The following is a 23,184-nucleotide window of genomic DNA, read 5'->3' as shown; positions in this document are numbered from 1 at the left end:
ACTGTGGTATGTGCTGGAAGGAGGCGGCAGTGGTGTTCTGCACTGTGGTATGTGCTGGAAGGAGGCGGCAGTGGAGTTCTGCACTGTGGTATGAGCTGGAAGGAGGCGACAGTGGAGTTCAGAAGGAGGCGGCAGTGGAGTTCTGCACTATGGTATGTGCTGGAAGGAGGCGGCAGTGGTGTTCTGCACTGTGGTATGTGCTGGAAGGAAGCGGTGGAGTTCTGCACTGTGGTATGTGCTGGAAGGAGGCGGCAGTGGAGTTCTGCACTGTGGTATGTGCTGGAAGGAGGCGGCAGTGGAGTTCTGCACTGTGGTATGAGCTGGAAGGAGGCGGCAGTGGAGTTCTGCACTGTGGTATGAGCTGGAAGGAGGAGGCAGTGCAGTTCTGCACTGTGGTATGTGCTGGAAGGAGGCGGCAGTGCAGTTCTGCACTGTGGTATGTGGTGGAAGGAGGCAGCAGTGGTGTTCTGCACTGTGGTATGTGCTGGAAGGAGGCGGCAGTGGAGTTCTGCACTGTGGTATGTGATGAAAGGAGGCACCAGTGGTTGTTCTGCACTGTAGTATGTGCTGGAAGGAGACGGCAGTGGAGTTCTGCACTGTGGTATGTGCTGGAAGGAGGCGGCAGTGGAGTTCTGCACTGTGGTATGTGCTGGAAGGAGGCGGCAGTGGAGTTCTGCACTGTGGTATGTGCTGGAAGGAGGCGGCAGTGAAGTTCTGCACTGTGGTATGTGCTGGAAGGAGGCGGCAGTGGAGTTCTGCACTGTGGTATGAGCTGGAAGGTGGCGGCAGTGGAGTTCTGCACTGTGGTATGAGCTGGAAGGAGGCGGCAGTGGAGTTCTGCACTGTGGTATGTGCTGGAAGGAGGTGGCATTGGTGTTCTGCACTGTGGTATGTGGTGGAAGGAGGCGGCAGTGGTGTTCTGCACTGTGGTATGTGCTGGAAGGAGGCGGCAGTGGAGTTCTGCACTGTGGTATGTGATGGAAGGAGGCACCGGTGGTTGTTCTGCACTGTGGTATGTGCTGGAAGGAGGCGGCAGTGGAGTTCTGCACTGTGGTATGAGCTGGAAGGAGGCGGCAGTGGAGTTCTGCACTGTGGTATGAGCTGGAAGGAGGCGGCAGTGGAGTTCTGCACTGTGGTATGTGCTGGAAGGAGGCGGCAGTGGAGTTCTGCACTGTGGTATGAGCTGGAAGGAGGCGGCAGTGGAGTTCTGCACTGTGGTATGAGCTGGAAGGAGGCGGCAGTGGAGTTCTGCACTGTGGTATGTGCTGGAAGGAGGCGGCAGTGGAGTTCTGCACTGTGGTATGTGCTGGAAGGAGGCGGCAGTGGAGTTCTGCACTGTGGTATGAGCTTGAAGGAGGCGGCAGTGGAGTTCTGCACTGTGGTATGAGCTGGAAGGAGGCGGCAGTGGAGTTCTGCACTGTGGTATGTGCTGGAAGGAGGCGGCAGTGGAGTTCTGCACTGTGGTATGTGCTGGAAGGAGGCGGCAGTGGTGTTCTGCACTGTGGTATGTGCTGGAAGGAGGCGGCAGTGGTGTTCTGCACTGTGGTATGTGCTGGAAGGAGGCGGCAGTGGAGTTCTGCACTGTGGTATGTGCTGGAAGGAGGCGGTGGAGTTCTGCACTGTGGTATGTGCTGGAAGGAGGCGGCAGTGGAGTTCTGCACTGTGGTATGTGATGGAAGGAGGCGGCAGTGGTGTTCTGCACTGTGGTATGTGCTGGAAGGAGGCGGTGGAGTTCTGCACTGTGGTATGAGCTGGAAGGAGGCGGTGGAGTTCTGCACTGTGGTATGAGCTGGAAGGAGGCGTCAGTGGTGTTCTGCACTGTGGTATGAGCTGGAAGGAGGCGGCAGTGGAGTTCTGCACTGTGGTATGTGCTGGAAGGAGGCGGCAGTGGTGTTCTGCACTGTGGTATGTGCTGGAAGGAGGCGGCAGTGGTGTTCTGCACTGTGGTATGTGCTGGAAGGAGGCGGCAGTGGAGTTCTGCACTGTGGTATGAGCTGGAAGGAGGCGGCAGTGGAGTTCTGCACTGTGGTATGTGCTGGAAGGAGGCGGCAGTGGAGTTCTGCACTGTGGTATGTGCTGGAAGGAGGCGGCAGTGGTGTTCTGCACTGTGGTATGTGCTGGAAGGAGGCGGTGGAGTTCTGCACTGTGGTATGAGCTGGAAGGAGGCGGCAGTGGTGTTCCGCACTGTGGTATGAGCTGGAAGGAGGCGGGAGTGGAGTTCCGCACTGTGGTATGTGCTGGAAGGAGGCGGCAGTGGTGTTCTGCACTGTGGTATGTGCTGGAAGGAGGCGGTGGAGTTCTGCACTGTGGTATGAGCTGGAAGGAGGCGGCAGTGGTGTTCTGCACAGTGGTATGTGCTGGAAGGAGGCAGCAGTGGAGTTCTGCACTGTGGTATGTGCTGGAAGGAGGCGGCAGTGGAGTTCTGCACTGTGGTATGTGCTGGAAGGAGGCGGCAGTGGTGTTCTACACTGTGGTATGTGGTGGAAGGAGGCGGCAGTGGTGTTCTGCACTGTGGTATGTGGTGGAAGGAGGCGGCAGTGGAGTTCTGCACTGTGGTATGTGCTGGAAGGAGGCGGCAGTGGAGTTCTGCACTGTGGTATGTGATGGAAGGAGGCACCGGTGGTTGTTCTACAATGTGGTACATGGCGGAAGGAGGTGGTTCAGTAGGTTGGTGGTGGGTGAGGCTGGTAGCTTCAACTGTGAGGTCTTTGGGGGCACTGACAGAGGCCCACACACTGGAGGAGATATTAAATCGAAAGAGAAAAGGCTAGAGAAGAACCAAAGAAGGTGGCGGTAGGAATACTCAAGTCTTTTTGGCAGTGTATTAACAAGTGTATCACTGGGAACTGCCAGAGAAATCCCAGCCTTGGCTCCAGCCTGTTCACTAGCCCAGCACTGAGGAGGCCACAGGGCTGCTTGTTCTACCAGGAATGCTTTTAGAAGAAGACCTCGTTGGAATAGCTGCTATCCAGTGATGTTATAGAACTTAATGGCGGGCTGAGGGCATCTTTCCCCGTTATGTGATGTGGTTAAAATGTTTTCGACTTCCGCTGTTCGCCAGAAAGAGGCCAAGGCCAGGCAGTGCTCTGCCATTACATCTCAGTGATGCCCAGGCCAGACGCCCCGATCAGAAGTATAATGGCTGGAAAGGCATGCGAGATGTGGGCTCTGGCCCCCAACGCAGAAGTCTTCTGAGAAGTCCACCCTGACTCTCCGAGTGCGCCCTGGATCCACGAATGCTCTTAATTCCATCTGAGGGGTGCGGCCTGTGCTTGGAATCGATGTGACCTCTTAAGGAGGAAACCTGCAACATGCCACACCAGAACCTGTAGTCTCCAGGCCCCAACATCTGTCTCCTGCCTTGAGGAGGCCCAGGGCTTGCGGGTCACAAAGGGTGGAAAACTGAACACCCCCGGATAGCAAGAAAGAAATACCAGACAGCAGTGAAGTCTGACGCTAACCAAGCGGGACGTGTGAAGAATAAGAGACCACTTTATTGTAAAGCTAAGCCCCTTCCTGTGAGTTTGTGGGTGGACAATCTGAGTTTTACCTCACAAAGAGAGATGCTCCCTTATTCTAAGTAAGAAGAGCCACAAACCCTAAGGGACCCTTTAGGGAGCAGGAGCCGGGACAAAGCCTGTAAGCGCCGAAGCCATCGGGCACACCAGGGTCCACACAGCACCCACCACCGGAAGTCTCCACACCACAGTGGCCCCAGTTTAAGTGGTGTGGTCCCGCTGTTCCGTGGCAGAGAGAGCTATTTCCAGCAGTCACTATGTGAGCAGGGCAGATAGACCCGGACGGGCACCGTCCAGGAGACCCACCTGCCTGACCGCAGCAGGGCAGATAGACCCGGACGGGCACCGTCCAGGAGACGCACCTGCCTGACCACACCCTCCCTGAACCACCTTCGGGTCCCTGTGAACAGCGGGGCTGCAATGGCGCATGTGGTGTGACAGGTAAACACACATTAACGGCGCCTGCCCTTTATAGCGCTTTCATCTACTCCAGCTCCAGACAACAACACCCAGGCCTGGTGTAAAGTGCCCTTTATCTGTGCTTGTTTCTGAGCAGGCATGGGGGAGCTCCTGCGCAGGCTGGGTCATAAACCCACGAGGCCAGACTGCAAGAAAGAACAACACTCTTCCAAGGAAGACCCCAAGACCCTACAGAGAGGGACACCACCGGAGAGAAAACACTGCAGCTGAGACATATCACACGTGAAGGAAAGACAGGCAGAAAGTGCTCCACAACCCATGAATGCTCTTTTTACGAACCTTGGAAGGATGAACGGTTAAGGCGTCCCGGCAGTGATTCACAATAGTTACTTCAGGCTATGCGCAGACCTGTATGTACAGCAGGAACTGAACCCGCTGGGTTATCTTACCATGATTACCATACACGAAGAGCCCTGTTCATTTTTTGCCCTGCAGCACAAGCCCAACCCCAACCACGAGAAAATCATGGCATCCTTCTACCGGTGCTTAATGTGAGCCGGTGGGTTCCGGTGCTTGGTACTTCATTGTTTGCTTCTAACTAGGAATCCTTTCCAAGAGGCGTGGCCTGTGTAATGAAGGGCCTGGCTTAGGGGTACACTAAAATCCTGTGCTCCCCCTGTGTCTCACCGGGCCAGTGTTCAGGTGCCCCCATTTCAGCTCCTGCTGCATCATTCAGGCATCTCACACAACAACGAACATGTCCAGAACAGCCAGACCTATGGGCTTAGCCAATGCTTGTAAGCAGCATCAGATAAATAAGTAACTACCTTTGGTTCGTTATAAGCCACAGAATAAAAAATGTTCCAATTCTGAAATAAACGAAACAGCGAGTGAAACACCGGAGGCCTGTGGGCTGCGTCAAGGCACTGCTCTTTCATGAATGTGTTTAACAGTCACTAAGAGGGTCGTCTGCGTTCCTGCTGTATAGTTAAGGGCTCCAAAATACAGCTCGAGGACACTCTCCAAAGCCAGGGTTCAATTACTGCAGGTCTGAGACTGCAGGCACCACACATCCCTGTGGCCGCAACCGGCTCCCTTATAATGTTTTACACTTCATTTTCAATTTATGTGGCAAGAAAAGTCCAGTTAGGAACTTACAACGCTAATAGCTCTAACTAAATCCAATGCGAGACCCATTGCATTGCAAATGCTTATCAGTAGAGATGGAGACTGGCTACAAGGTGACGCCCTACCTTTCCAGGTCACACTTTCATCAAGATGGACGGCCAGGAGTCAGGGGCACAGCCGGAGTAAGCAAGGCCGGAAGAGAAGCCCAAATCCTATGGGTCAAGGGTGATGGGACGTCATTCAAGTGACAGGGGAGTAGCAACTCCGAGGAAAACAAGCTCAGAGTATGAAAGGTATGACGTGAGCTTCATAAGCAGGAGTACAGCAACACACCTGACGACGATGATTAACAGTGCAAAGACAAATGCCTGAAAACGGCATAAGCTATGAGAGGGACTACATAGTTGAATAAATATTAACAAAACATGCCTGTCATATCACACAACCTGTCTTCGAATCTTTCACGGGCACCCAAGAACATCCTATAGACCTCACTTAAATTATTAAGTATCAAGAATTAATCAGATCATGCAAGGAAGCAAGCGATGTTTTTTAACCATATCCCCCACCTGCAGATCAAGGCAGTTTGTGCACAACAAACGTAAAGTGGAAGTCAGCAGAAAATAAGGGTGCATGTTCACATGTCTTGTGTTAAGAGGAGCCCCTTGAGTATTCGGCACACCCAGTTATACCCTAAAAACGTCATTCAGCTTCTCGTGTTCACACCTTAACAGTGCTTGCTTTGCGCCAGTGGCTGCTAATGCGGGATGCCGGCGCTCATTTGTGGGGACTTAAACTCATTTTTTTTCCTCCACCTGACTTTAACCCAGAGCAATCAAGAAAAATGCAGAAGCAGGATAAAGGAGAAGAAGAAAAAGTGAAAACAGTGACAAGGGGGAAATGGAGACGTGGAGACGAAGACAAGTCAGATAAAGAGACTGGAGGGAAGGGTGATGGAAGAAAGAGCCGCGACACTTCATCAAGACTGGGGAGGTTAAATTATTTTAAATTTCCTTTACCCCACAATGGGCGCCAGCGGTGGGAGGACTATTAATCACATCCTAGTCCGAACCCTACAGAGACCTGCTAACTCAGGCCCCTTGGAAGAATACACAAAGAATAGTCCAGGTTGTTAACAGTCATAGCTCTATTACTTCAGTTTTGCACATACTGTTCAGAGATTTATCTCCCTTCTCTAGGGCGTCTAGCTTTCTAGTCACAATTTTGTATATATCATGGATTCATGAATTGTATTAATGTGTGGCTTCAGTCTGCATTTTCTTTGCCACTGGGTTAAGTATTGTTACATGCAATAGTATTCTCATGATCTCGTGAAGATCAAATTTGTACTAGATTCTAGTTTTTATGCCTTTTATGTATTTATTTTATGTTCTATTGTATAGTTTAAATATGCTAAGCTGAAACAATAAAGATTCCGTGTTCTGAATCAAGACTTGGCAGTGGCAGGGTTCAAGGGGAAACTGTGGGACAAGGAATTTGTTTATTTCACAAATTAGACACTATCTCTAGGGCTTCTGTAAACACCTCTATTCCACCAGGAAACATCACCGCAGATCAGAACTTAACCTTTCATAGTTATCAAAACTTGTCTCGCTAGCGACACTTGAGGTTTTCAGTACCCTGAGTACTCGCTTGTAATAAGCACAGCGCCTGTGATGTAAACATGAATGGGTGTTAACCACTCTCAGGACAATGGGGACACATTCTTTGCATCCTACTTGATTACATTTAAGTATGTATGGTTTTGTTTCCTGTTGTGCACAAAAGCCCATCCCAGAGGTCATTAACTGAGGATGTGTACAATGTCTTGGTAAAAGTGTCCTCCATTTAAATGCCTGATCGAAGCAGTCAACAGCTAAAAAGTGAACACAAGTTTTACAAAGTGGCAGATACGACTCTGTACCCGATGTGCAATGTTTTCAACTTTTAGGCCCTTTGAGATAGGTAAATTCTGATAAATATCTAAAATTATGCACACGGTGTTGGATTGTATGTTAAATGCAGCTGCTTTATTTTAGGCAGCCTCACCTCCTGCTCACAGTGCACAAGTTACTCTAAAAAATGAAGAAAGTGCCAAGGTTCCATGTTCAGTCAAATAAATCCACCAGGGTCAGGGTATGTGATTTTGTGAAAGGTTGGTGGCGAGACTGTTCCGATGCAGGAGTATGCACCTAGCCACAAGCAGCGGAGAGCGGCAGGCCAAAGGCAGAGCTACTTAAGTGGCTGAAGAGATGGCTGGTTTCGGGGGGTTGAAGTGGGGTCTTCAGCTCTTTCCTAAACTGGAGCATCGTTGGGGGGGTCTGGGGGTACCACAACACACGAACAGGTAGGGGTAAAGACCAGCGGAGAGCAGGCAGGCCAATGACTGAGATCCCCTCAACAAGTGGATGAAGAGATGGCTGGCTTCTGGGACGGGAAGTGGGGTCTTCAGCTTTTTCCTATAGCGGAGCAGCGTTGAGTGGTCCGGAGGTACCACAACACATGAGACGGTAGGGGTAAGGCCCACCGGAGAGACGGGCAGATCACAGACAGATCTACTCAACAAGTGGATGAAGAGATGGCTGTCTTCTGTGAGCAGAAGCTCCAGCTCTTTCCTAAACTGAAGCTGCGCTGGGCGGTCCGGAGGTACCACAACACATGAGAATGTAGGGGTAAGGCCCAGCACAGAGCTTGGCAGGCCATAGACAGATCTATTCAACAAGTGGATGAAGAGATGGCTGGCTTCTGGGAAAGGAAGTGGGGTATTCAGCTCTTTCCTAAGCTGGAGCCCCCTTGGGCGGTCCGGGGGCACCAGAATACATGAGAAGGTGGGGTAAGGCTCGGAGACTACAAGCACCCCATCAGTGAGACCTGAGCAGCACCCTGCCCCACTGTTGAGGCACACGTTCCCTGCCTTCCCCCCCAGTGCAGTCAGAACATTACCCAACATGGCGACCAGTGGCACAGATACACGTCTCTAAGCACACAGGGAATGAGCAGGCTTACACCGAGCCCACGTGAGCTCGGGGTTTGGGGGGTGCGGGGGACACAGCCCCTGTGCTCAGGATTCCCCAACTAGCCGGAGCTTGTGTGAAAAGACCCTGAGAGGCTCCTAGTGTAGGAAACACCTTATAAGCAGGAAGCCATCACAGATTAGGAGCTGTAGGTAGAACGACCTCTATGGAAGACCTGGAGTCCACCCCCACAGGCAAGGGGATCTGCATCACTTCAAATGTTCCCCGCTGCCACCCATGCTCTGTGCCACTGGGATCGAGCTGCGGGGGACGAGCAACTTATGCAGTAAGAAAAGGCACATGCCATCTTCTGGCAGCGTTAATGTCATATTCTGCATTTTCACACGCTGACCCTGTCAGACAAAGGTCGCACCTTCCTAGAGTGAGTTCACACTCAACAGCTGACACTTGACCTTTACCCTCGCAACGGGCTCGTCCCTGAAAGGTCACACCTGTGGCAGTGTGGACCTTTCAGACGTTTCATCTAGGAACAAAGGTTTTTTTCTTAAAATCTAAAAATTATGCAGTAGATAATGGACGATATGGCTAGTGCGGCAAATCCACAATCATGTGGAAAATGCTGCGGTCGCAAATTACTTAATTCCCACTGTCCTTGGCTCCAATGAACATTGGAATAAAGATATATTAAGCAACTTGACACCTATCGTACAAGTCTATCGTCGTGCAGAGGTTTTAATAGTTAATGTTTGAAAGGAAAAAATGTTGTCAATACTCCAGTCAAATTTGCTTGCATCTGTAAATTAACATCTCCTTGATTCCAACATGTGCTCAAAAAAGATCTCTTGAAAAGCCCATCCAGTCATTTGCCAAATTACACAGCGCCAAGACGGGTGACTCCGAGGATCAAGGAGGCATGGATGGCCAATAAGAACGGATGATTCCTGTCCATTCAGGCACAGGGCAAGTGCCCCCTGTGCCACAACCCGAGGCGCACCAGATGGCGCTATACGGCACTCCTGTCGGAGGTCTCAGCTAAGAGGCCAAAGACTGACTGGGCAGGGCGGGGACAGCCAGCATTCACACAGTTGGTGCCTAAGAAATAATCCCCCAAAGGCTGGGAGAGGATGGAGGAGCTGGGGCCAACAGACCCGCACCATGACACGACCTAAGAGGGGGTGTGAGATCAGGGGTGTCCATGGGGGTAAAACGTGACCACCCAGGCCCAGGACTGGTAACACCAACCCCTCTCGGTGCCTCCAAGGGGACCAACTCGGTGGCTAGACAGGGGCAACACGAGACTGGTTCAGCGAGCCTGGCAGCCAACAGTGTGCAAGCCACCACTAAACCCCAGGGCAGCATTAGGAATGCGCGTGAAGATGCCCATCTCATGACAAGCCTGACATCACACCTTCTCACAGTGCTCTGCCCGAGGCATTGAGGTGATTGTGAAGAAGATCCATGAAACCCCCTGCGCGCTCCTCCCACCCCGGGCTGCTGGGTGCAGCGAGAGAGGCACTGCCAGCGTGGGTGGGCGCAGGCCACAAGTACCCTGGAGCACGGCAGTGTGGGACATAGCAGCGAGAGGAGCATCAGGAGAGGGCCGAGGCAGTGACAATCCTGTTCAGGTGAGGGCCGACGGAGCACATCCCTCATCAAGTGAAGGCCGAGAGGGGACACCCCTGATCTGGTTATGGAGTCCTCTGCTGCTGCAGCCGGCTTGGAGAGAGAGGACACCCAGCACAGCACATCTGTCTAAAAATGAGAGCACAGGCTGAAACATACCTGTGAGACCTGCATGACCTGAGGACCAGTGGGATACATCTCTGATCTGGTAATGACACAGTCCCCTGCTGTGGAAAACGTTTTGTGGTTGACGCCTGGCACACCACATCTGTCGAAGGACTAGAGCAGAGATGTGCATGCAGCTGGACCAAACAGAGGTGGCGTGGTGTGCAAAATAACGATGGCCTGGGATGCTGCTCCGAGTTGTTACCAGAGGCCGAGATTCATTCAACATTCCATCCATTACTGTTTTATATACTCCAGTTAGTCCTAAGTGTGCCAGGTTTGCCCAGACGTCGGTCCTGTGCACAAGTGTGTCACTGTAACCAAGCTGTACCCTGCTGATAAATCCATAACTGGGGTAAAACTGGTCCGGGGTTGTTTGTGTTCTGCTTCAGGGAGGACCTGCCTAGACAGTTCGGGATGGACTGTTCCCATGAGGAGCAGGGTCAAGACTGAATTGCATAAGGGTTGGTCCAAACTGAGATGGCACAGTGGGCAATATAATGATGGACTGGGATGCGGCTGAGTAAGTAGCAGTAGGTTAGATTAATTCAAGCACTCTAGCCGTCGCCTTTTCTGGTATACTTTAAAGTAGAGGGGAAACACAGAAGTATGCAGCAGATGTGTAAACATGCATAAGAGCTTCCATCAAGGACCCACATACCCTGAGTTATCGCAAACCACCAGCAAGAGAAGCCAGAATATACAAAGTGTACTCAGGGACAAAAATATTATTGAGAACTTGACCAAGCCCGAGCCACAAGGCCTGTGCCCACCAGGAACAGACCATGCCATCCACCAAAAGGCAATACTGGACCTCCAGTTGGCCCTGAACCCACAGGTAGCTGGTAAAGCCAAGGCTGTCTCAGCCAGAAAAGACATCAGGAAAAGAGACCAGAATATGTAAGCCATCATTCGTAGTCTCTCAAATTCAACTAAGACATGTGCTGGAGCTTCCCAGTCCATCTGGCCCAACATCTCAGTGTGCCTGGTCCCCACACCCCATTCCAGTCTGCCTGTTTCCGTATCCAAGCTCATTCTGGCTGTTCTCCCAATCCATCTCAGTCCCCTGCTCCCCACACCTCATGCCAGTCTGCCCGTTCCCCCCCCACCCCATCGGAGTCCACTTTTTCCCCACACCCCATCGCAGTCTGCCTGTTCCCCACAGCCCACTCTGCCTGTTCCCCACATCCCTTCCCAGACCACCTGTTACTAAATCCCATACCATTCCGCATGTTCCCTACACCCTATCCCAATCCACGTGTTACCCACACCCCATCCCAGTCCACATGTTCCCTACACTCCATCCCAGTCCCCGTGTTCCCCACGCTCCATGCCAGTCCCTCTTTTTCCCCCACCCAACCAAGTCCATCTGTTCCCTACACCCCATCCCAGTCAACCTGCTCTCCACATTCCAACCCAGTCTCCCTGTTCCTCCATCTCATCCATGTCTGCCTGTTCTGTCATCATTACCCAGTCCACCTACTCGCAACACACCAGTGTGCCTGTTCCTACATCCCATCCCAGTGTGCCCATTCCCACAACACAGCCCAGTACGACTGTTTCCCACACCCCCATCCCAGTCCGCCTCTTCCCCACATCCCCGTCCGCCTCTTCCCTCCGGCCCCGTCCACATGTTCCCTACACTACAGTCCACCCAGAGCGCGATGGTTGTACTTAATTCTGAGAACAACAAAACACCATCACAACTTTTCCACTGGTTGCCAGGAATCAAAGCATGCGCACAACACACCCATGGTACACCAGTGCCTGGGTGAAAGCAAAGATCGCGCAAACACGGCCTTATAAAGGCCCCTCTTCACCTCACCAGAAGAGGTCAGGTCCGGTGTCCATGGGACAATGCAAACCGCCACACATCCTGGGGTGAATCAACGACCACACAAGACTGCAGTGCTCGGCTAGGAAGGCCAAACGTGTCTCACGTGCACTGTGTGTGGGAAAATACCAGTATCTGGCTAAGCAAACCCAGCCTCAGCTCAGGTTACATCAACTGGAACTGCTTCGGAGGCCATCACCATGGAGGATTTACGACAACCGAACGTACTGCAGGGCATGTTACTTAGCGATACACACTACCCTCGTACACACGACTTGTAATGCCCACCCACACAAAACAGAGCCTGCTCAACGATGATGATTGAATGAGGTTATATACTGTCTGCTATGAAGAATAATTAACAATACCGAGAAACACGAGAACGTACAGGTGAGCCAGGGACGTGGGCCATGGAGACTACTGGGTGCCCATGAGTGGAGGGGTAGTGGGTGCTCATGAAGGGGGAGCAGATGGGTGCTGCGGAAGAGAGGTGGCAGAGGAATGGCGCGGAAGATGGGCAGATGCTGGTCACTGCAGGTGGGGCAGAAGGGTGAAACTCAAGAAGGAACAAGGGCAATGGGATGGGTACCAGGAGAGAGGGCAATGGGATGGGTACCAGTAGAGAGGGCAATGGGGCGGGGGGTGCCATGTGAGAGGGCAATCAAGAGGTGGGTACCAGGAGAGAGGGCAATGGGAGGTGGGTGCCAGAACTGAGGGCAATAGAGGCTGGGTAGGTGCGAGGAAAAAAGTGGGGTAGAGTGCCCGTGAGGAAGAGTGGTAGGTGTCAGGTGGGCATCAGAAAAGGGCGGGTAAGGGTCACTTTATCAGGTAAACTCATTGGCATGGAAACAAAAACTAGCATGGGATGGAAGTGATAAGTGGCAATAAGTAATGGAAAAGGAATCCCACTGCAGGGCCCTCACCTTCAGGTGCCAGTAAAGGGAAGTCCCAGCGTGGAAGGGAGACACTATAAAGATCGGGCGGGGGTAGGATCAGTAAAGGAAGGACCACAGGCAGGGTAGTAAAGAGGGTACCAAGTAAAAGGATCAGAAGATATTGAGGGAAGGAGAGGCAGTGCAGGGGTGGCAGAGGTTGCCGAGAGAGGGACGAGCAATAGATGCCAAGTCAGAGAACCAGGAGACATAGAGGACAGAAGTGTCAATGCAGACAGTGGAGCATGGTGTGCACCTGAGAGGAGCAGAGGGCACTGAGAAGGGGCAGGTGCTGGGATGACAAATGATGTCAGAAGAGGAAGGGGTGCAAACTGAGAGCATTGGCGGTAGAATAAACAGGGGTGGCATCTGAGAAGAGTAGAGGCTAAGAAGTCTAGGAGGGCAGGCACAGGGGTGGCAGAGGCTGGCAGGGCATGCCAGTGGACGGGTGTGCCGGGGAGGGGGGGCAATGAGGGTAGGAGGGGCAGGTAAAGGGGTGGCGGAGGCTGTCGGGGTGTGCCTGGGGGTACTAAGAGTAGGAGGGACAGATACAGGGGTGGCAGAGGCTGCCAGGAGAGACAGGGCTTGCAGGTGGACGGCAGTGCCTGGGGACACTGAGTGTAGCAGTGGCTGGTAGATGAGTGGCACAGGCTGGCAGGTGGTGCCTGGGGGGGCACTGAGGGTAGGAGGGGCAGGTACAGGAGAGGCAAAGACTGGCAGGAGAGGCAGGGCGTGCCAGTGGATGGCGGTGCCAGTGCCTGGGGACACTGAATGGAGCAGTGGCTAGTAGTGGGGTGGCACAGACTGGCAGGAGGTCCTGGGGGGCAGTGAGGGCAGGAGGGGCAGGCACAGGGTGGCACAGCCTGGCAGGGGGTGCCTGGGGGTAGGAGGAGGAGCAGGTACAGGAGTGGCACAGGCTGGCAGGGGTACCAGTCGGGGAAGTGAGGACAGCAGGGGCAGGTATAGGGGTGGCAAATGGTGGCTTGGGTGCCTGGGGGGCACTGAGGGTAGGAGGGACAGGTAAGGGGTGGCACAGGCTGGCATGGGTAGGAGGTGCCAGTGTGAAGGGATCCTCGGGAGGGGGTAGAGGCTGGCGGATGGTGCCAGTGTAGGAGGGTACCGGGGGGCACCGAGGGCAGCAGGGGCGGGTACGGGGTTGGCACAGGCTGGCAGGGGGTACCGGGGAGTGGGGGGGGGCACGGAGTTTACCAGGTGCAGGTAAGGGGAGGCAGAGGTTGGCACTGGGTGCCAGTGTACGAGGGTGTCACAGGCTGCCAGGGGGTACCCGGGGGAGGGCACTGAGGATAGGAGGGGTGGCGAGGGTACCCGGGGGGCACTGAGTGTACCCGGTGCAGGTAAGGGTGGCAGAGGCTGGCAGTGAGTGCCAGTGTACGAGGGTACCAGGGGGCACCGAGGGCAGCAGGGGTGGGTACGAGGGTGGCACAGGCTGGCAGGGGGTACCCGGGGGAGGGCACTGAGGATAGGAGGGGTGGCGAGGGTACCCGGGGGGCACTGAGTGTACCCGGTGCAGGTAAGGGTGGCAGAGGCTGGCAGTGAGTGCCAGTGTACGAGGGTACCAGGGGGCACCGAGGGCAGCAGGGGTGGGTACGAGGGTGGCACAGGCTGGCAGGGGGTACCCGGGGGAGGGCACTGAGGATAGGAGGGGTGGCGAGGGTACCCGGGGGGCACTGAGTGTACCCGGTGAAGGTAAGGGTGGCAGAGGCTGGCAGTGAGTGCCAGTGTACGAGGGTACCAGGGGGCACCGAGGGCAGCAGGGGTGGGTACGAGGGTGGCACAGGCTGGCAGGGGGTACCCGGGGGAGGGCACTGAGGATAGGAGGGGTGGCGAGGGTACCCGGGGGCACTGAGGGTACCCGGTGCAGGTAAGGGTGGCAGAGGCTGGCAGTGAGTGCCAGTGTACGAGGGTACCAGGGGGCACCGAGGGCAGTAGGGGTGGGTACGAGGGTGGCACAGGCTGGCAGGGGGTACCCGGGGGAGGGCACTGAGGATAGGAGGGGTGGCGAGGGTACCCGGGGGGCACTGAGTGTACCCGGTGCAGGTAAGGGTGGCAGAGGCTGGCAGTGAGTGCCAGTGTACGAGGGTACCGGGGGGCACCGAGGGCAGCAGGGGCGGGTACGGGGGTGGCACAGGCTGGCAGGGGGTACCCGGGGGAGGGCACTGAGGATAGGAGGGGTGGCAGAGGGTTCCTGGGGGGCACTGAGTGTAGCAGGTACAGGTAATGGGTGGCAGAGGCTGAGAGTGGGTGCCAGTGTACGAGGGTACCAGGGGGCACCGAGGGCAGCAGGGGCGGGTACGGGGTTGGCACAGGCTGGCAGGGGGTACCGGGGGGTGGGGGGGGCACGGAGTTTACCAGGTGCAGGTAAGGGGAGGCAGAGGTTGGCACTGGGTGCCAGTGTACGAGGGGGGCACAGGCTGGCAGGGGGTACCCGGGGGAGGGCACTGAGGATAGGAGGGGTGGCGAGGGTACCCGGGGGGCACTGAGTGTACCCGGTGCAGGTAAGGGTGGCAGAGGCTGGCAGTGAGTGCCAGTGTACGAGGGTACCGGGGGGCACCGAGGGCAGCAGGGGCGGGTACGGGGGTGGCACAGGCTGGCAGGGGGTACCCGGGGGAGGGCACTGAGGATAGGAGGGGTGGCAGGGGGTTCCTGGGGGGCACTGAGTGTAGCAGGTACAGGTAATGGGTGGCAGAGGCTGAGAGTGGGTGCCAGTGTACGAGGGTACCAGGGGGCACCGAGGGCAGCAGGGGCGGGTACGGGGTTGGCACAGGCTGGCAGGGGGTACCGGGGGGTGGGGGGGGCACGGAGTTTACCAGGTGCAGGTAAGGGGAGGCAGAGGTTGGCACTGGGTGCCAGTGTACGAGGGGGGCACAGGCTGGCAGGGGGTACCCGGGGGAGGGCACTGAGGATAGGAGGGGTGGCGAGGGTACCCGGGGGGCACTGAGTGTACCCGGTGCAGGTAAGGGTGGCAGAGGCTGGCAGTGAGTGCCATTGTACGAGGGTACCGGGGGGCACCGAGGGCAGCAGGGGCGGGTACGGGGGTGGCACAGGCTGGCAGGGGGTACCCGGGGGAGGGCACTGAGGATAGGAGGGGTGGCAGGGGGTTCCTGGGGGGCACTGAGTGTACCCGGTGCAGGTAAGGGTGGCAGAGGCTGGCAGTGAGTGCCAGTGTACGAGGGTACCAGGGGGCACCAGGGGCGGGTACGGGGTGGCACAGGCTGGCAGGGGGTACCGGGGGGTGGGGGGGGGCACGGAGTTTACCCGGTGCAGGTAAGGGGAGGCAGAGGTTGGCACTGGGTGCCAGTGTACGAGGGTGGCACAGGCTGGCAGGGGGTACCGGGGGGCACCAGGGGCGGGTAAGGGTGGCAGGAGGGCTGGGGGGGGCGGTGCCCATGCAGGAGACAGAGCTGGGGGGCGGGGAGGTGTTGGGGCGCAGGACCCGAGCCCCCACCTACCCGCAGCGCTGACAGGTCGATGTCATCCAGGCTCCGGGCCGGCGCGGGGTCCGCCATGACTCCAGGTGGGGGGGCTCCGGTGGGGGGGTCCTCTGAGACTCGTGGGGGGGGGTCCCGGTCTCCCTCACTGGGGGGCGCCCCCGGTGCACAGCCCCCGTTCCCTCCGCGGCCCCATGGCGGGGGGCGGCGCTGTGGGTGAGGGCCTCGGCGGTCCTGGGGGTGGTCCTGAGGGGGGGGAACTCCTCCGGTGACCCCCTCCTCGCTCGCGCACTCTCCCCTCGCACCCCGATCCTCGCTGTCACTGACAGGCGGCCGGCAGCAGAATGCAAGCCCTAGCGCCCGCAGAAACCAGCCCGAAGCAGGCCACGCCCAGGCAACGACGTCTGCCTGCTGACAGCGCAGCCCGCCGCGGTCTCACGGCGAAGCTACGACCGGGAAGGAACTGTTAAACTGCGATGGAAGCCGGAGCAAGCTAACCAAAGAGAAGTATATCATCCGCGCGCTCTCTCATATCAACGAGGCCCAGTTTCACCGCTGTCATAGGCCGGGAAACGACAGACCTGCGCTTTAACAGGGCGGCCATCTTGGCGTTAAAGACGTTTAATGGAAACCGTGGTTGAATAGCCCTGAAAATGACGTCATCCGTTGTAGGTATTTTTTAAAGGTAAGTACTGCAGACGATTTATAAGATATTATATTTATATGGTAAATACTACCAGATGTATAACTGAAACAATATTATTTTATCAGGTATTTTTAATTTTATTTGAAGCGGGAATGACACCTGAAAATTAATAACCTGTAAGCATCTAAAGCTCTATGTTTTCCTGCTCCAATTTCAGACGCTTGTCCGATGACGCAAGCCTCCATAATGAAACGCGAGCGCTCTGTCTCTACAACAGCAGGTGCCATCGGCCGCTTCCGTTCCTACAGCGGCTAAAATGGCGGGGACTCCCCTCATCATGTGAGAGGCTACCATGTTTGGATCAGGCATAACACAGGTACTTCCCGCAAATCGGTGAGAGAGGCGGCCATGTCAGGGTCAGGAAATCTGTTAGCAACTTTGATCATTGGTAACAGCAGTTGAGCTGGAGCCTTTGCTGTCAATCAATCATAGCATTTGTAAAGCGCAGCACTATCACCCCTAAGGGTATCTGGGCACTGAGGTTGCTGTGTCTCTGTCGAAAAGGCACATCTTGAGCCTCCTTCAGAAGTCCGCTAGAGAGGGAGGTGGAGGGCAGCCCTGCCAAGTACCACGCATCAGGTGTTAGAATAATGCATTTTAATAATGCATGTGGTGGTCTGCATCACCGCATTAAAATACGTTAAGCATGCATTTTCTGTGCCTTGTCAAGCTGCGCGCCCGTGAGGGAGGAGCAAGGTGTGACCGCAACCGTTGGAGCTGCATTTACAGCAGCACATTGCCCAACTGCTGCAAGAGTCGCACTGGCCACGCAGGTCTGCGCGGTAATAAATATTGACTGACACACGTAGAATAAAGAACATTAATAATATGCTATTAGCAGGCCACAACTCAGAAGTGCTCACGTCCTTGGGCTCTTGCTGTGGCATGCCAGACTCAGCTGACTATATTCATTAGCAGCTGAGACCCCGCCACGGCCGCCAGTCTGTCACATGGACTATAGTTCCTTCTGCGCTAGTCAGTAGACTATGTGATTGATCCAGGGGTGGCCCCTTCCTTGTTGCTGTTATCCCGGTAACTGGCGAACCCCCTGGTGTCACTGACAGTGACCTTGCCTTTTGGCAGCTTCAGGCATGATTCTGAATGCCGCTGGAGTCAGAGAATCATGAGCGCCAGCATGATGGCCACCAATGTAATACTCTATGTACCATGTTCTTCCATCTTTGGCGCCCGGCCACCAGAATGGAGCTGCTGGCGCCTCTCAGGTCCGTCAGGTCTGCACTATTTAAGGTAGGATTGCAAGCATTCAAAAAAATGTACCAGCAAAAAACATTTGTTCATGTCCACATAAAGCCATCTGTATTCACTTTTAACATAATGTTTCTGTTTTTGTTTATGATACGTATCAGTCAGGGATTGTTATGTGCAGCTCTAAAGTATGTTTAAAGTGCTTTGTTTATTATACCTGCTGTTAGTAGTTTATACCAGTGAGGAGAAAAATATCAGCTTCTTTTTTTCCCCTAGTTTTCGACGGGCTGGTGCAGTAAAATAGCGGTCAAATAAGTAGAAAACAAGCCAGGTGGCAACCCTACATCAAGGCAGTCACCAGCAGACATCCGCAGCTGCCTTAGTTTGTTGCCTGCAATTATCAACAGGAACCCAACCCGGCCTGAAGAGTCTCTCAGCACGGCACCAGTCACATTTCTGTGGGCGGCAGATCCACAGTCACTGTTGACAGTTGAATGACATGGAACAAGTACAGCAATGACACAGAACGTCTCCAGCACAAGAGTGGATGAGAAATGTCTGTTCCATGCACCACTCCTCCATCATTTCAGCCCTGCAGTCTCTGCCCAGATCACCTACCTCAGAGCTGTACGTACTCGTCATATATACTACCCTTGCTCTCTGGCCCTGTTGTGTCTCCACCCTATGCGATCTGCATCTTTCTTTCATGTGCAGCACACCCTGCTCTTCTCCAATATTCTTTTTCCCCTCTATGGGCTTTGTCTATATATCTTTGCTCACTTTGATCTGTGCCATCTCTTCTCTCTCTGTACTTGTGCTCTCTTTCCTGGTCATTCTGTTCTTCCACTGTGCTCTGGTAAAATGTCACTGAAAGTGTCATACATAGTGCGTGCAGGAAATGTCACACACAAGCACCTTCAAAACATGAAACTGTCATTCATGGGCAGACTAAAAACTTGGCAGCTATGGGCAAGCTGTTCCAGGACTTGGCTGCTGTATAGGAGCAGCCTACGCTGTAATGGATGCAGGGGTGTGTGCAAGGTTTAGCAAAGCGGAGCGTAGTTGTCTTGCTGAGGCATAGCATCTCAGTCGATGGTTGATGTAGGATGGCCCTAGGTTGTGGAGAGCCTTGTATGCAAGTGTGAGGATTGGTATCTCTTCTAGACAGGGAGCCAGTGGAGGTTCATGAGGTGCAGGGTGATGCTAGCACATTTGAAAAGGTCGAGGATTAGTCTGGCTGCAGTGTTCTGTAGAGTCGGGAGTCTTTTAGGAAGCTCGGAGGACAGTGAGGCATAGAGAGAATTGCCATAGGCCAGGCAGCTGGTGAACAGGGCGTGTGTGACAGTCTTTCTGGTGTTGGTAGGAATCCATTTGAAGATGTGGCGGAGCATGCAGAGGATGTAGAAGCAGGAGGAGGCGACTGAGTTTACTCGTCGATTCATGTATAGTTGGCAGTCGAGGATGATACCAAGGTGGTCTGCTGGAGAGGGCGTTGGTCTGAGTTCTGCGGGCCACCAGCTGTCGTCTCATTCGGAGGTGTTCTTCCCAAAGCTCACAACCTCTGTTTTGTCAGTGTTTAGTTTGAGGCAGCGGTCTCTCTCTCATGTTGCTACATTGATCATGGCTTTGTGGAAATTGGCTTTGGCATGGGGGGGGGGCGGGGGTTCTTTGGTTAGTGAGAGGATTACTTGAGTGTCGTCTGCATAAGAGACTATATTGAGTCCTTAGGATCTGACGATTTCTGCGGTGGGGTCATGTAGATGTTGAACAGGGTTAGCCTGAGGGAGGATCCTTGGGGTACGCCGCAGCTGATGTTCTTGGGTGTAGATGTGAAGTGAAATGGAGGGGAGGCAGATGCTCTGCATGCGGCCTGAGAGGAAAGAGGCATCCCACTTTAAGGGCATTTTGTTGAATGCCTATGTTGTGGAGTCTGTTGAGGAGAGTGTGGTAGGAGACTGTATCGAACACTGTGAAGAGGTCCAGAAGTATTAGAGCTGCAGATTCTCCTGAGGGTCCTGTTGTCGTCGGTGAAGGTTATTAGTGCAGTCTCCATGCTGTGGTTGGCCTGGAACCCTGATTGGGAAGTGTCAAGAAGGTTGTTTCGTTCATGGTACTTGGTGAGTTGTTGGTTGATGGCTTTCTCAAGAACTTTGGCCGGGAAGGAGAGCAGTAGATCGGTCTGTAATTTTTTAGGGTGGGGCAGCTGGGGTTGGCAGAGGGTTTCTTTAGGAGGGGGTGTAACCTCTGCATGCTTCAGTTTTTCCGGGAATGTTGCCATGGAGGCGTTTTCGGATGCAGGTTAATTCTATGCTAATAGTGTTGGCTCCAAGGTTGAAAAGTCGATGCGGGCAGGGGTCGGTGGGTGCCCCAGAGTGCCTGGATGACATGATGGCTGCGGGGCTCTGTGTGGTAATCAGGGACCGGGAGGTTATTGTGTGGCTGGTGCTTGCTGCTTGAGAGATGCTGTCTAGACTGGAAGTAGAGGCTCAAAATTGTTGTATATGTTGGCAATCTTGCTGTGGAAGTAGTCTGAGAGGGTGCTGCAGAGATCCGGGGATTGGTGGATGGTGGTCTCTGTGGCTATCGGGTTAGAGAATTCCTTGATGATTCTGAAGAGTTCTTTTGTGTGGCTGGCTGCAGTGTCAATGCAGGCAGTGGTTGCTGCTCTTTTCAACGCCTTGATGTGGTCATGGTAGTTGTTGAGGACTGACTTATAGACAGCTGTGTTGGAGGGGTCCTTGGTCATGCACTACTGTTTCTTGAGTCGGTGGCAGTCACTTTTGGAGTTTCTGAGCTCTGCAGTGTACCATCTCACTGGCTTGGAGGTTTTGTTTGTTTTACCTGGTTTCAGCTGGGCAGCTGTCAGCGGATTTGGTGATCCAGGTTGTGAAGTTTTTGACAGGCTGGTTGAGGTCTGCCGTGGGCTCAGTTTGTGCAGTGCCTAGGGCTTGTGCCCATAGGTTCTCAGTTACCTTGCCAGCTTCGTTGGGGGGTGCAGTGGTGCTTGGAGGTGGTGTGCTGGAAATTGGAGAGGATAAAGGGGATGACAACGTGGTCTGTCCAGGTGAGTTCAGTCACATGAGTGAAACTCTGTGGCCAGAAGTGAAGATGCGTCCAGTGTTTGTCCAGCTTTGTGCGTGGGCTTGGTGACCAATTTGGTTATGCCGATGTTGCTGAGGTTTTCCATGATTGAAGTGGAGTTGGTGTTGTTTGGGTCATTAAGGTGGAAATTGAGATCGTTGAGTAGGACGTAGTGGAGGGAGTCGATGGCGAGGGAGGGTAATGGGGTAGGCCATGGTGTATGTGAGGGTGCCTCTCATCAAGGTATTGTCATCAGTCTGGAGTCGCAAGTTCAGGTGCACCATGAGGGGGGGGTTGGATCGTCAGTGATGGTGTATTGGATGGTATCCTTGAAGACAATGGTGATGCCCCTGCCATGTTTGTTGGTGCGGGCTCAGTGTATATCTTATAGGCTTTAGGGGTGGTTGTGGCAATGTCAGGGTTCGAGGACGGTGTTGGCCATGTTTCAGAGATGAAGGTGACGTCCAGGTCATAGGTGGTGATGGTGTCCCAGATTTCCGCGGCGTGCTATCAGAACAGAAGAATGTAATACTCTCTAGCAATCAAGAAGGAAAGTTTCAGTTCTATTAAGACAAGGAGGCAACCATTAGGCATCGCTTTCTCATACATGCCAACATTTTAGATGAGAAAAGTGTGAGATTTCTAAGAAATAAATCTGGAGAATGTGTGTTAGAAATGGGGTCTCTAGTTGGCACTCAGTATACACCCTTTCCAAGTAGGGACCCTCTAGTCAGGATAAGGGAGATACCCAGCTCAGATAACCCCTACTCACCCCCTTGGTAGCTTGGCAGGAGCAGTCACGCTTATCTCAGAAGCAATGTGTAAAGCATTTGCACATATCACACAGTAATAAGTGAAAACATTACAAAAGGACACCACACCAGTTTTAGAAAAATAGCCAATATTTATCTATTTAAAATAAGACCAAATACGAGAATAATCCAACATACAGTAATAAAAATTTGAATTCTGCAAGATTTACTCAAAAATATAGTTCCTTGAAGTCAGTAGCTCCACCTGGGGCTATCACTGCGTTGTGAGTAACAAACCCAACAGTTCAGGCTGGCCGTGGCATCGGGGGCCAGCTACGATGTCGGGAAGACCCGCAAACAGTACCTCGGCTTTGAAGGGTGTCGTGATCCTTGCGGTGAGCTCCGTAGAGTGGAGTCACTGACATCGCAGTGTCGGTTCCAGAATCAGTGCAGGAGTTGTCGGGCCATTCAAGTCATATACCTTACAGTTGAACTCCAGGCTGATGAAGTCAGGTGCGCTGGCGTTGATGGCGTTGGGGCTGCGGTGAGAAGCTGGACGATGCTACATGCGGTGCCCGCAGGTCACAGTGCAGGCAGCGGCTTGGTGACAGCATCCAGCGGCGTCGGTGAGACCTGGGCTGCAGTGTGAAACGGGGAGGTGCAATGTGTGGAGTCCACAGATCAAGGTGCAGACAGCAGCATCGTCGTTGCTGAATCGCTGTCGTCTGTAGATTCAAGCCAGCACTGCGGGACGGGACAGTGCTTCGTGACCCTCATGAGCGGTGTCCAGAGGCCATGGTGCAGGCAGGGATGCCTGGTGACAACACTGGAGTCAATGATGCTGGCGTCGGGGGACCGGGCCTGCGGTGCAGGACGGGACGGTGCTTCGTGCTCCTCATAAGCGCTGACCACAGTCCACGGTGCAGGCAGCGGCCTCGGTGTCAGCCAGAGCGTCCTCGTCGGTGAGACTGCACGGCTCGTTGAAGTTGTCTGAAGATGGCGTCGGTGAGACCAGAGTCGCGGTGTGAAGCGGGTCAATGCGACTCGGGTATCGGCAGGTCATGGTGCAGGCCAGCGGCGTCGTTGGCAGCGTCGCTGTGGTTTCTCCTCTTGAACAGCACAAAACACACAGTTCCCAGTGCTGCAGGTCGAGGAAACTGAAATCTTTGGTGTCCCTGAGACTCCCAACAGGAGGCAAGCTCTACTCCAAGCACTTGGAGAACTTTCTTAAGCAGGACACACAGCAAAGTTCACCCTTTGCACTCTTTTCAGGCAAAAGCAGCAACTGCAGGCCAGTCCAGCAAAGCAACACAGCAAAGGGACAGGACTCCTCCTCCAGCACTTCTACTTGGCAGAGGTTCCTCTTAATTCCAGAAAGATTCTTTAAGTCTGGGG

The 23,184-nt window shown here is 54.1% G+C and overlaps 1 protein-coding gene across 7 annotated transcripts in view; it reads right to left on the bottom strand.

Moving 5' to 3' along the window:
* MINK1 (misshapen like kinase 1) overlaps positions 1-16,400 on the bottom strand; it is a 503,992-nt gene extending 487,592 nt beyond the window's left edge. For 3 of the 7 annotated variants that reach the window (XM_069215741.1, XM_069215740.1, XM_069215743.1), the window contains exon 1: positions 16,066-16,400. In XM_069215741.1, coding sequence (XP_069071842.1) covers positions 16,066-16,122 — 57 coding nt within the window. In that variant the 5' untranslated portion in view covers positions 16,123-16,400. The remainder of the gene's footprint in view (positions 1-16,065) is intronic. The other 4 variants (XM_069215739.1, XM_069215744.1, XM_069215742.1 and 1 more) reach the window with 4 other exon arrangements.
* Between the last annotated feature and the right edge of the window lie 6,784 nt (positions 16,401-23,184).

Source organism: Pleurodeles waltl, chromosome 12 (genome assembly GCF_031143425.1).
Source record: "Pleurodeles waltl isolate 20211129_DDA chromosome 12, aPleWal1.hap1.20221129, whole genome shotgun sequence".
NCBI classification, from domain to species: domain Eukaryota; kingdom Metazoa; phylum Chordata; class Amphibia; order Caudata; family Salamandridae; genus Pleurodeles; species Pleurodeles waltl.
This window is presented reverse-complemented; position numbering and strand designations above follow the sequence as displayed.